The sequence below is a fragment of the Callithrix jacchus genome, chromosome 15 (genome assembly GCF_049354715.1).
Source record: "Callithrix jacchus isolate 240 chromosome 15, calJac240_pri, whole genome shotgun sequence".
Lineage (NCBI taxonomy): Eukaryota > Metazoa > Chordata > Mammalia > Primates > Cebidae > Callithrix > Callithrix jacchus.
Window position 1 is genome coordinate 96,604,769 of NC_133516.1, and position 14,916 is coordinate 96,619,684.

Sequence of the window (14,916 nt, forward strand, 5' to 3'; positions counted from 1 at the left end):
CTTGGATATGATTTAAGATAAAGATATTAATCCCCACAGTGAAGAACCATGACCAAATTCATAAATAATTGTTCATATGTTGATGGAAAATTGGTGATTAAATAGTCACCAATTAATAATTTTGAAACAAATGTCATCAGGCCAAAATATTGACTAAACCTGAGATTCTATTTAAAAAGAAGAGTTTAATTAATTTAATTATTAGGATTCACAAAAGAAACATAAAGACAAATTTCATTATGGATTTACTAATCTTTGTAGGTACTGATGTACCTGGATCTTGATCTATGATCTTTCATAGCCTTTTGAACACCAGAATGCTCTACAAAGCACTACACATATCCTGTTACAGTCATTATTACTATTTGCTATGCTTTTTAACCCATTTTCATTTCTAAACCCATCTTCTTTCTTCTTTTTCCAGACAGAGGAATCTCCTTATATCAATGGCAGGTATTATAGTAAAATTATCATTTCCCCTGAAGAGAATGTTACATTAACTTGCACAGCAGAAAACCAACTGGAGAGAACAGTAAACTCCTTGAATGTCTCTGCTAGTGAGTATTTTATTTCTGGCATTACAAAGTAAGAAAATTTGAAGTTATTCTTCATTAGTTTAAAATCTTCAATTCCATCTTCCTGTACTGCATTATGGTAAGTTTTATTTCTTTATTTTGCATTTGGTATCATCATCATAAGATTATTTTTTCTTTTTTCCTGGTGTCCATTCTTGTACTATCCTTGTCTTGACAGTTAAATCATTTCATGTTTTATGGGTCAGAGAACTGATCCTGTACAGGGGTAGTTAGTTCCCAAAAGCAATAGAGAACAAAAAATAAGTTTCTCTTATTTAATTAATGTTTTGTGTTCAGAGTAGAGGTAATTCAAAGATTGTCCTAAAACATTTTTGTAACAGTTTTAAATTTTGCAAAATTTTAATTCCCTGTGATCTGTTATTTTGCATTCTAATTCTTTGTGGTATTTATCCTATCCATAGGTTGTACTAGAATGCCACAAGGTTAAAGTCATTTAGCAAACCAGCAAGAGTGATTTTAGAATTCATGAATCTAGTTTACAAAATTGTTCCTTTTGTCATATCATATTTGAACTATAGCCAAAAATCAGATAAGTGAAACTATCTCAGAGAACGTAGAAAAATCCGTCAATGCTGAACTCAGAGTAATACATACATACCAACAGCAGCTTCTTCTGAAAACAACTGTTATTTAATGTGAAATTGTCCGTAATCTTCAATTCTATAGTTGTTCCTATTTCTTTGTCAACCTTAAATCAGTACTGGCCTAGACAGGATGCTAACTGACCTGCCAAATGTTCATTCTCAATTCAGTTGGAAACCTGTATATGACATTAGCAGGCTAGGGATACACTAGCTGGGAATTAGCAAGACCTAGGAGAAAATAATTGTCTAAAAACAATGGTCGCTAAAAGATTATGACTGGAATATAAACGCCTAACGGATTGACAGGAGAAAAGAACCAAACAAATTTAACTCTAAAATAGGAGCATTGACTTCTCAGAATGCAATTCAGTGAGTATTGATTTATCCCACATAGAAAGAGAACCTGTCCTTTCTTCCCGAACACAAGTTTCTCTTTTCATGTTAACCCATTGAATGGTTTGCTTCAGTTTTCTAGGCCTTGCGGTGACTTGATCGACGTTTAATACAGTCATTTTCAAATTCAGTGAGCACTTCCTGAGATGCCAATTTAGTATATATGAGGAAAGGTCTGGGAATCTGCATTTTATCAAATGTCACTGGCAGTTCTGATGGATGTGCCCATGCACATTGAAGATTATTTATAGAGTTTAATATTAGATAATAATTAAACACAGTGGTAATTCTTAAAATGGACCAAGAGCATGGCACTATCAGAGTCATTTGGAGGGCTTTGCAAACATCGTATATGTTGCTTCTTAATCTCAGAGGTATCCTCTGTTTTAACCTCTACTCCTACTACTTTGAGACATCTCTAGTGGTAAGTCCTTGACACTGGAGGAGGACAATGAATTCTCCTATATCAGGGCAGGAAAGTGGAAAAACGTTGATAAACACCACAGTGTAGACTTCCTAGATGCCAACTTGTTTCACTAAAAAAAGAAATGACTATTAAAACGTGGTAGGTAGTGGCAAAATCAATATGGATTTCAGATTAATTCTATAGGTCATCAGTTATGAAATTCTCTATGGTAGATTAATACCTTTGCAGTTGTAGCTCCTCTCCTTCCCTTAAAACAAGATTAATTTCTTTGTAGGAAAGGTCATACTTTATTAAGTGTGATTTTTTTTTTTTACTTTTAGCTATAGAATAGACATTTTATCTTTGAGTATTATTACATCATACTATAATGGTAAAGGTGACTTTCATATATCAACAAATTTTGTTTTTAATTTCATATTAACATTTTTCATTTCAGTAAGTATTCCAGAGCACGATGAGGCAGACGAGATAAGTGGTAGGTACTATGCTGCCGACTCTTCTTCCTCGACTATCAGCTCAAGATTTATGAAGTGTCATGATATAAGTAATTTTCCTAGCTGTCCACGATTTTGACTTGAATTAAAATACCAAATGAGACAAGATAGTAAGAATGCTAAAATTTTACCCTTTAAAGATCACAAGTTTGCATGTTAATTACTGTAGTGAGCTTTAGTCATTTTTAATATGAAGTAATAGCCAAATTGACTTTTTGAAAATCCTTGGCATTGTCTGTAATTGCAGGGACTTTTCTTCTTTGTTGCAGATGAAAACAGGGAAAAGGTGAATGACCAGGCAAAACTAATTGTGGGAATCGTTGTTGGTCTCCTGCTTGCTGCCCTTGTTGCTGGCGTCGTCTACTGGCTGTACATGAAGAAGTCAAAGTGAGTAAAAAGATCTTCATCGTTCATTGACTTTCACTGGGAGACAATACAATGTGCTAATTTTGCTCACTCCAGTTGTGCATATAATTTACACAATAAGGAAGACACATCCCCCAAGTCAGGTTCATTATGTATTTTGTTTCGACTAATTTTGACTACATTGCCACTGTCAGGGACATGGCCTGGGATACTGTTTCACATGTGTCCCTTTATTTGTCTCAATCAATAGTCTGAATTCAATTATGTGATTTTTTTCAGTGCTTGAGTGAATTTTTTAAAGCATATAGTTCCTAAAGATCAACCACCATAGACCTTTTGGTTGAGGTTGGAGAAGATTAATTAAAAGTACCTAGTACATCTTGTAGGGACTGCCAGGTGTCTTTCCAGTGACGCATCTGGCCAGCAATGAGACTGCTAATGAGGTAGGAATATCTTATTTTTATTACTTCTGTGTTCTCCTTAGTTGACTTTGATCCATATAAGAATCTATTTCAGAGAAACATATGTCATTATGTCAACTTGAATTTTTTAGATTAAACGTTATTAGTTATATGATATTACAGACAGTATGAACCTTATAAACTATCTAACAGTGGTTTATAAGGAAAATCTGATGAACCGACGAAGGTTCTTAACATACATGCCTTATACTTCTCATCATCTCACTCCCAACCCTAGATTCAGATGCAATTGATAGGGGTGGGTTCCAGCATTTGTACTTTTAAAAAGTTCTATTGGCGATTCTGTGGCATGCTGCTAGTTTCAAACATGGGTTTTAAACCACTTTATCTATAAATGAGTAAATTAATTTTCGTAATCAGATGTCTATAGCTAATGGAACTTTGGACTTAATTTTATATTTTCCTTATGTCTGATATATCACCTTTAAAAAAACCTCAGCAAGTTGACTTAAAAGAAAATCAAAAGAAAAATCCGATTTAAATCAGGACGCATGATCTCACCTTGTGAAGATGCCAGTTCCAGTGAAGCAATATTTAAATGGAGCTGCCATCCAAGGGAGGCAGAAGCTCAGAAATTCGGAAGTCACATAGCAGCATGAGCATGTATTGAGCTCATGTCCTCACAGCACATCTATAAAGTGCATACATTATTATTCATATTTTACCTTTGAAAACTCTAAGGCAGAGAATGGTTAAATGATTGGCCTAAGGTTAGTTTCTAAGTCAAAGAATTGCTATTTGATTTAAGGCAGTGACGTTTTAGAATCTGTGTGTTTAGTGAGTAGGCCATACTTCCTCTCACTGTGCTTTATTTTTTGCCACATAAGGCAGAAACATTTCTCCTGTTGTTGTGTTGTCCCTGATGCACACGATGCCTACTCACATTGTGGCACAGATGCTCCTGATCTCAGTCTTTCTCTCCTTAGTCTTAAGCTGCCCTCACCAATACTTGGTGTATGAGTCAGGATTTGCCAGAAAATCAAACCAGTAGTGAGTGAGTGTGTGTGTGTGTGTGTGTGTGTGTGTAAAGAAAGATTTATTATAAGAAATTGACTGACATGATTATGGAGGCTGAGAAGTCCCAAGATCTGCAGTCAGCAAGCTGGAGACACAGCAGAGTTAATGTATAGTTCCAGTCTGTGTGCAAAAGTCTGAGAACCAGGAAGGTGTAAATTCCAGTCTGAAACCCAGATGGGCTAAGACCCAGGAAGAGCTAATGTTTCCATCCCAGACTGAAAGCAAGAAAAAAAACAATGTCCCAGCTCAAGTGGTCAGGTGAGGAGAAGTTCCCTCTTACGAAGCCTTTTTGTTCCATTCCTATCTTCATTGATTAAATGAGGCCCACCTACACAGAGGAGGGCAATCTGCTTTACTCAGCCTACCGATTCCATTCAAATGTTCATCTCACCCAGAGACACCCTCACAGACATAGCCAGAATAATGTCTCACCAGATGTCTGTGTACCACATGACCCAGTCAAGTTGACACATAAAATTAACCATCACAACTTGGTAACAAATATGTTCTTTTTCTCAATGAACATTTTACCTATAAACACGTCACATGGGTTTGTGTCTATGCATCTACAGAAAACCTGGAATGCCTGTGCCATGTAAGTGAAAGGAAAAGAAACGGTTGCCTCTCAGAGGCAACATCCGTTTTGTAGAAGTTCTTCTATGTGTACAAGTTTTCTGATATTCGAATCTTATCCTCCCTTTATAATCCGTAATAATTTACTCACAGATCCACAGCTTGGGTTCTAGGGTATTTTCATTGGATTATGATTTCTAATGCACTCCAAAATAATTTTATTACTTAAAATGATGAAAGTAAAATTTCTCTGTATCTTGAAATTGCTGGGGAAAGAAAAACATAATTCTTTACATCAGGGTGAAATAAATATTAAATTCTTGGAGCACCTCCAACATCCAGTATCTCATCAGACACCATTTGTCCATCTATGAATACAATAAATTTGTATGTGTGTGTGCATTCTTTCCTTTGTTCCTTCATGTGGCGACTCAAAATTAAAAGATAAATAAATGCTGGACACTGGCTTCATGATGTCTTTAGGTTAAGGCCTCAAGCATTTCCTTTAAAGTATTTCATTGAATTAAGCTCAACTTCTACCACCTCACCTGAACATTCATCTAAATAACTGTTACCTAGTTGAAAAGTCCACCAACTCTGATAGAGTTCATACCATTGGTAATCAGAGTAACAAATTGCAATTCTCATTCCAAGCATCAAGGCTTGTCATTAAGAATTTGTAGAATACTTCAGATTTGCTAAGTGCTTTGCATTCCTGATTAGTTATTCCTTGCTCGTGCCTTCTGAAATAAGCCAGTCTTTTTGCAATATGAATTCTTATTCTTAACCCTTTAAGCTGCTCGTTCAGAGTAAGTTCAGATTTATAATAAGATCTTTCAAATTAAGAATATTTAAGGCCTAGAAACTAGTTTAAGGCCTTCACAGCTAGCAAAGCAGTGAAATTTTAGCAACATTTAGCTAAGTCCTTTCATTGATAATTTTAAAAGTGATTGGAGAGAGATAAGAGAAACAATCTTTCATTTCTAAGTAAAATTTAAGAGTACATTTGCTGATATAACTAGTGACTAGTCCACCAGCACTCACTCCTTATTCCACTAATAGGAGCTACATATTTTTAATTATGATTTTCAGAAGTGGAAAACTGGAGCAAGAAAGACATAGTAATTGTGTTCTTTTCCCGTTGTGAAATAACACATTCATTTAAGAGTAAGGACTCATGACTCTCTTGCTGCTTTAATCCATACAACTTCCCAGTGGAAGTTTTTTGTTTAAAAAAAAAAACTGAAGATGTTTTGATGATGAGACTAGATGACTCGGATTTTTTCCCATGTATGGAGGGTATTAACTATCAGAGTCAGGAAAAGGCATTAATTTGTCACTCTATGTCTAGTTGTTTAACAAGCAGAAAAGCACTGAAGATCTAGAGATCTTTTCAGTGGTTACTTTCTATTATGTTTTTCATTCTCCACGCTGTCCTCCAAACGTCGTTTTGAGTTCTACAGGAAGTTAAATGTTACTATTTAAGACCCATTCCTTTCTTGCATATCTCATAGTACAAGACTAATGAAAAATTAAGAGAGCTGAAGTTGAAGGAAAAATTGTGAAGGCAGAGTAATGTAGTCACAAACTTCTTCACAAATATATTAAAACCATAATTTCCACGTGGCTGTATTTAAGAGACTCTGACCTCCATACTTCTTACAATTAAACTAGAAGCGAATGTTAACCAAACATCTGTAATCTCAAAATAGTCATTGTGTGAATCGTGGAAACTTACTGAGAGATTTATCTTTTGCAACTATGGAACTCAAGACTATTTTCATGAAAATGAATGTGTAATATATAAATAATCCTGAAATCTAAAAGTCAGAAATACCCCTTGTTTGTTCTGCCTTACATGATGCTTTACTATTCCAGTACTTCTCTTGGAAGGAAACAGAGACAATCCTAAATTGACTGAAAGGCTAAAGAGGACTTATAACACCAATAAGAGGACTTATAACACCTGTAACACCAAAACCTCAATAAACAATGTTGTATTAAGCCTTTCTAGATTCCTTCCTGGAAGTCTTTCAATATATGGAACATGATCTTGCAAGAAAGTTGATTTTAACTGAATTCTGTTTCCCAATGAATGTACAACTAAAAGCAAATATATGTTCTCATAAGGGAAAAGGGACTCCTCACTGAATAAGTAGTAGTTTATTCCAAATTCGATTTAGTACTTTCAAATTGAAAAGCTAGTACTAGAGGACCACTTACAACACATTTTAAGTGACTTTGCTCATTGCTTACTATATGAGAACCTATGATTTTTTTCTCTTTTTTTGATATTTTTTTTACTGAAATCCTCATACAATTAACCCCATTTTGTAGTATCTAAGTCTCAGTGGGATTAGCCTGCCCAAGATACCATAAGTACTATTTTATTCCAAATTCCATATTCTCTAATATATTTTGCTGCCTTACCAGGATTACAGTTTCAGCTCTGACTTCGATTGGCTGATGGCATTTAATTGGTACTATGGAGGAAGGGGTATGGTCTTAAGGGCAGGGCTGACACAGCCTTGCTCTCTCCATTTGTATGAGAAGTCAGACTAATGCAAACGTTGACCTCGCTTTCTTCTCTACCCATGACCTGGCAAGCTGCCAGAAGGAAGAAAAGAAAATGCCTCACTATCTTATCAAACCATAAATAATAGAAGGCACCTGACAGGAAATAAAATAATGTGGAAATCCCAAAGTCTCCACCTAGTCAATCACAGGGTCACCATTCACAGAACAGCACCATCCATGGCCCTCCCCTCTTCTACTGTACTGCATGTGACCTGTAATTTTTCACAAGCAAAACAGGGCTTGCATTAAAATATAATATGTTCATATTTCAGAATTTCCTCTGATATATTCATTTCATTTTAGCTTTTAAAAAAATCACATTTGTTTTAAATGTCATTTCTAAAGGTGAAGGAGTCCAGTTCTCTGCCATGAGCCAGGCTGTGTGTGTCCTATCATCTACACTAAGGAAATATTTTCAGCTGTGATGCTGGGTGCATTCAGCTGGCATCTGTTTTCCTGCATATTCAGTATTGTTGCATTCATTTTGATCCCCCAGCCTTTTACCTAATGGTTGTCATATTCACTGTTGACAAAGATGCTAAGCCATTTTCTGTGTTCACTGAGGATGCATGCATTCCCTATTTCTCTGTAGTGTCTTAGAAAGTCTAAAGATATAAAATTTTAGTGAGGAATTTGTTTGTAGAGCCTTAGAATTTTAAGGTTAATAAATTGAAAGTTGTAGTAATAAGACCAACTATTTATCCTTCTCTATTTCCTTCTTCAATCAAGAAATTGCTAACAACTCTCAATGGGGATTAATGCCCTGCTCTCCTCTAGTTTTTCATTAAACTTGGCCCAAGGGGAGACTCCTTCTACTGAGCTGTGACCAAAGAAGGGGAAAAAATAACCATACACCTGGGCATGACCCTAACTACCGGCACAGGTACCAATGGCCAGTTTGCTAGAAGTGGTAACTCTACACTGCCGAGATGCCAGTCCTAAATACCAACAGCTGTGGTACCTTCTGTGAGGCAGGCATGCTCACAGAAAACACATCTCTAACTAGGAAGAAATAAGGATTCCTCACACCCCCTCTAAGAGAATTTTCAATTTGTTACACAAACTGAAAAGTCTGTTGGAAAATCTAAAATCTCATATACTCTTTTATGTATGAGCTATTTTAAATGAGCATTGCACTGGTTTTCTAAATATAAAATCCTTTTGTAGTATTTTGTTGTACTTTTCCAAATGATACCAACCAGATTGTGATTTGCTGGTTGTACCTACCACTGTCATCCCCTTCACTTTTCCTACCTTCTCCATGCTCTCTAACTGTGCTATTGTTCAATTAAAGGCATACTTAGGAAGCATACCCAAAGCAGCCTCCTGCCTCCTTTTGAGATTTCAAAATAAGTACATAATTTTGGGAAAATCTCACTAAAAAATGTTTTAAATCTTCTGAAAAGCTATTTGCAAGTAACTTTCATCCTTTAAAGGCCCTACTACACTTAAGGGAATTATACAGAATGAGGAGTTGAAACTTAGATTTAAACTCCTTTCCACTACTCAGTAGCTTTATGGCCTTGGCCATTAGCTCCCTGACTTACCTTCAATTTGGTGAGTCCCCGCATGTAACCTGCCAGCTGCTTTCACATATACTATCACATTTATCCTCACACCAGCTCTACAAGGAAATCCTGTTGTTTCCCCTATTTATAGATGAACATAGCATGTTTAGCAGGTCAGACTTAACATATAAGGATAAAACCCCAGGCTTCAGGAGTTTGAGACCAGCCTGGCCAACATGGTGAAACCCTGTCTCTACTAAAAATACAAAAATTAACCAGGCTTCGTGGTGGGCACCTGTAATCCCAGCTGCTCTGGAGGCTGAGGCAGGAGAATCACTTGAAACCAGAAGGCAGAGGTGGCAATGAGCCAAGACCATGCCACTGCACTCCAGCCTGGCTGACAGAGCAAACTCTGTCTCAAAAACAAACAAACAAAACAAAACCCATGCCTGCAGACTCCTAGGCCAAGACTCCTCTCTACCTTATAGCTTAGACAAGAGAGTCACCTTTAGGACTTCTTCCCACGTTAACTTGCTGTGATTCTGTAATTTAAATTTTCTCTCATGTTTAAGGTTGTTAAAAAGAGGCACTGATGTGGAAAATTTTAATAACCATCATAATTTATATTTTATAAATTATAAAATACATATGTACATGTAATATACATATATTTTAAAGCCACCCAGTTTATGGCTACTGTAACAAAATACTATAAACTGGATGGCTTTAAAAAAAAACAAAAACAGAAATTTATTTCTCACAGTTCTGGAGACTGGAAATTTCAAGATAAAGACACCAGCAGATCTAGTGTCTGGTAAGGACCCACGTTCTCACTCATAGAGGCGCTTTCTTGTAACTTCACATGATGGCAGGAGGCAAGAGAGGTCTCCAAAGTCCCTTTTATGAGGGCACTAATCTCATTCATAAGGGCTCCACCTTTACAATCTAATCATGTGATGATCATATCGATTTCAGGGGGGCACAAACATTCAGTATATAGCAGTGTCTACTCCAGTCAAGATAGAGAGCATTACATCACCCTAGAAAGTTCCCTTCGACTTCTTTCCTGTCCAGCCCCATCATCCCTGTCTTCTTAGGAAACCACTGTGCTAATTGTTATGACCAGAGGTTGTTTGCCTAATCTTGAAATTCATACAAATGGAATTGGAGAAAATGTACTCTTTTATATTGTGCTTCTTTCTCTTAACATGTTTTTGAGATTTATTTATATATTAGTGCCTTCTTTTTGTTTATATTGCTGATAGTGTTTAACCATTAGAATATACCACATCTTTAAAATGCATTCACTTTTTGGACATTTGGATAGTTTCCAGTTTGGGCTATTCTGAATACTATGGCTAAAATAAGACATTTTTATAAAAATGTGTTTTGTGGCCATATGTTTCTATTCTCTTGGGTAAAAACCTAAGAGTGGAATTGCTTGATCTTCCAAGAGACATTTGTTTATGAGAAACTGCCATGCAGATTTCCAAAATAGTCATCCTGCTTACAATTCCCACCAGTCGCCCATAAGAGTTTTAGTTCCTTTGCATCCTAGCCTAAATTCAGTGTTATTCTGTTGAATTTTAGCCATTCTAGGAGGTGTGAATTAACAACTAGTTTTGGTTTTAACTTGCATTTCCTTGAGATCTAAAAATTTTAAGATGTATTGGCTATCTTATATCTTCCTTTTGAAGTGACTATTCAAATCTTGTGTCTGTGATTTTATTGGTCTGTGATTTGTCTTTTTGTAATTGATTTGTAAGAGTTTTTAACATATTTTGTATTAAAATCCTTTGACATAGATATGTTGGGAACATTTTTCCTAGTCTGTAGCCAGATTTTCCCTTAATACTGCCTTTTGATAAGCAGAAATGATTCCTTTTGATGAAGAACAGCATATCAATTTTTCCTATTATGTTAGTGCTCACTGTGTCTACTATATGAAATCTTTGCTTATTCCAAAGTGGCAAAGGTATTTTCCTATGATATTTCCTAGAAACTTTTAAACTTTTACATTTAAGGGCATGATCTATCTAAAATTTTGTGTCTAGTATGACATAAAGGTGGGATTTTGTTTGGTTTTTGCCTTTGCTATATCTGTTTATCAGGCCATTCCAGCACTTTGTTAAAAGGCTTTTCTTTGAGCCTTTACACATTTGTTAAAACTTATTTTGCCATAACAGTGTGAGACTTTCAACTGTGATGATCTTCTGGTTGTTTTAGAGATCTTATTTCCTTGCGTTTTCATATAAATCTTAGCAACTTGCTAATTTCTATGCCACAAAAAAATGTTTTGTGGAATTAGCATTGCTTTTAATGTACAAATGAATTTGGGTGGATTTGACAACTTACTAATGTTTGGTTTTCAAATCCATGATCATATGTCTCTTCATTTACTTGGCTCTTTTCAATTTTTTTCTTAGTAATATTTCAAATTTTAAATGTAGACATTTTTATGAACTTTTGTATCTTTAAAAGTTTGCCACTGTATGCTTATGCATTTTGCAGCTAATATAAACACAATTCTGTAATGTTTCAAACTCTTCTTACTAGTATGTGAAAATATGATTAATTTTTTATGTTGAAATATATGCTACCATCTTATTAAATTACCTTGTTTGTTATATTAATTGTTATGTGGATTCCTATGTAAACAATGATTGCATGTGAAAATGGGGATAATTTTACCTCTTCCCTTCTACTCTGTGTACCATTTATTTCTTTTGCCTGATTTTTTGCACTCATAGGCACCTCCAGTACAGTGCTGAATAGAAATATTCAGAAGGGTTACCTTTGCATGTTTCCAACCTTAGAGGGGAAATTGCTCAATAGTTACTGTTATGTATGATGTTAGCTGTATATCCCTACCCAGAGTTAGTCAAACTCAGAGTTAAGGGTATAGTCCTCCAGATTACCTAGTCTGCCCAGGAATTCCAACTGCAAGGAGTTACAGTCTAACCACAGAGTAAGAGGGAAGAGTACCCACAAAGTCGCCTTACTTCTGACACCAAATGCAAGGTTTAGTTTTCCAAAACAGTCTACAGGTTTGATAATTCGCTAGAAAGATTCACAGAACTTACTAAAATCTATTATATTCCTTGTTATATTTATTACAAGAAAATATTATATTAAAAATCAGCCAAAGGAAGAACAAATAGGGCAGAGTCTAAGAAGATTCCAAATGTGAAGTTTCCATAGTCCTCAGGGATACGTTATTCTACCAGCATTGACTGATGTGTGACAAAAGCATGGAGTATGGCCAACCTGAAAGGCTCATCCAAACTTCAGTGTCCAGAGTTTTACTAGGCATTGTTACATAAGCATGATTAATTGGCTGAACTTAACCTCCAGCCTGTCTCCTCCTGAGGTTAAACTGATATCACATAGCTCAAAGTTCCCTCCTTCAACTACGGTTGGTCTTTCTGGTGTCATTATACCTCACCCTAAGACTAATGAGTAGAAGGCCCTGCCCTGAGACATGTCAGTAGCATAAACTATCAGGTGTAATTTAAGGGGTCAACATAGATAAGAAAACCTGTACAACTCAGAAAATTCCAACTGTTTAGATGTTGCCTCCCAGAAACTAAAAACAAAGGTCAGATCTCTCTTTAGATGAAGCCAAATTATTTACTACAAAGTCTCCTTTATCATGTTAAACGACTTCTTTAATAGTCATAGATTACCATTAGTTCTTCACAAATCATTGTTGAATTTTTCTCAAATGTTCTTTTCATATCTATTTAAAAAATCATGTTGTTTACCCTGATAATATGGTAAATTACATTCATTGATTGTTGAATGGTAAGCCAGTCTTGCATTCTTGAAATATATCTTCTGAATCTATTATGATCTATCATAATTTTTACATATTGATGGATACTATTTACTAACATTCTATTAACAATTATTTTGTCTATGTTCACGAGGAATATTAATCTGTAATTTTCTTATCACCATCAAGTTTTGGTACTACAGTAATGTGGATCTTATAAAAAGGATTGATAAAAGAGTCCCATCGTCTTCTTTTTCTGAATTGGTTAATTCAGTAAATCATAGAATTCAATAATGAAAGTAACTGGACCTTTAGTTTTCTTCATGAGAACTTGCTTCAAAACAAAATGTATGATTTCAATTTATAGATACAGAGTTGCTTCTTTCTGAATAAATTTTGACAGGTTGCTCAAGAGTTTATCCACTTCATTTAAATTATTGACATGTTTGAAAAAAAAAAAAAAGTCTGCAGAATTCCTTTATCCTTTTTATCCATATAAGTTCTATAGTGATAACACTTTTTTGTTTTCTAATATTGCTAATTTATTTTTCTGTTTCTCAGTCTTTATAGGGTGTTATCAATTTTCATAATGACCTCGAATAACTTTTTGCTTTGCTTTTTATCTCTAGTGCATATTTTTATTATTTTGCTCTTATCATTACTACTTTTTTGTTATTTAGAATTTCACTTCCTCTCCTTTCTCTCATTTCTTGAAATAAAAATTTTGATTTTTTTCTTCTTCTTTTATAAGACAAGCACTGAAATTATAAATTCTCTCAGCACTCTTACCTGTATTCCACAAACATTGGCATGTTGTGCTTCCTTATTCATTCAGTTTATGTTTCCCTGTGGTTTCTTCCTTGAAGTCAAGTGACCCGAACTGCATTAAAATCCAAATATTTCTCATTTAATTCTTTTTTGTCAATACAACCTACTACATAATCTTTTAGTCTTTGGAAGTACATTGCAATTTATTTTTTGACCTAGTATGCAGTTTTTCCTTGTGAATATACTCCATAGACACTTGAAAAAAAAAAAAAGACTTGTTGGAGGTTTTTGGGTTTAGTGTTCTGTAATTATCAATTAGGTTAAGGCAAATAATAGTTTGTTTAAATCTTCTCACCCCTACTGACTTTTTTCAAATTCTACAAATTCACTTCACATGTGATATTAGAAGGTAATAAGCATACACTTCCATTTTCCCTTCAAGTATTTTTTTACTACTGCTGTTATTTATCTTACTTCTAAGTACTAAGCCTCACAACGCAGCCGTTGGTTTATGCTCTGCGGTCTATTATCTGTTTTAAAAGTTTAAAACTATAGGAAAACTTTCTTTTGTATCTACTTATTTACTCCTTCCAGCACTCTACTTATTTTTAATAAATCTGAGCTTTTGTCTGATATCACTTTGTTTCATTCTGAAAAACCTCCTTTAACATTACTGGGAATGTATGTCTACCACCAATAAATTCTCAGAGATTTTGTTTTTATGATAATGTTCTTATTTCATTTTTAATTTTGTTTGATATTTTCATGGGTGCAGACTTCTACGTTGATACTTCTTACTAGAATATTGAGGACCTTACAGATGTCCCATTGCCTTCTAGCTTGTCTTGTTTTTAATGAGGAGTCATTGGATTTTAGCCAGGTGTGATAATGCACACCTGTAGTCCTAGCAACGCAGGTGGATCAGCCGGGCAGGTGGATCACATTTGTAATCCCACCACTTTGGGAGGCTGAGGCGGGCAGATTGCTTGATGCCAGGAGTTTGAAACAAGCCTGCCCAACATGGCAAAACCCTGTCCCTGCTAAAAATACAAAACGTAGCCAGGCATGGTGCCACACGCCTGTGATCCCAGCTATGCAGGAGGCTGAGACACGGGAATCGCTTGAACCCGGGAGGCAGAGGTTGCAGTGAGCCGAGATTGCATCACTGCACTCCAGCCTGGCCACAGAGCAAGACTCTGTCTAGAAAGAAAAAAAAATTAGCGTCCAGGCGTCCAAGGCTGCAGTGAGCTATAATTGTACCACTGCACTCCAGCCTGGGCAACATAGCAAGACCCCATCTCTGGAGAAAAAAAGAAGTAATTGGATATTATTTTTCACTGCTTTTGAAAATTTGTA

The 14,916-nt window shown here is 35.4% G+C and overlaps 1 protein-coding gene across 2 annotated transcripts in view; it reads left to right on the forward strand.

Moving 5' to 3' along the window:
* The window catches only part of ALCAM (activated leukocyte cell adhesion molecule), a 209,504-nt gene that overhangs the window by 181,522 nt on the left and 13,066 nt on the right, over positions 1–14,916 (forward strand). The window contains exons 12-14 of one of the 2 annotated variants that reach the window (XM_054246126.2): positions 429–557; positions 2,437–2,475; positions 2,764–2,881. In XM_054246126.2, the coding sequence (XP_054102101.1) occupies positions 429–557; positions 2,437–2,475; positions 2,764–2,881 (286 nt within the window). The remainder of the gene's footprint in view (positions 1–428; positions 558–2,436; positions 2,476–2,763; positions 2,882–14,916) is intronic. The other variant, XM_054246127.2, reaches the window with a different exon arrangement.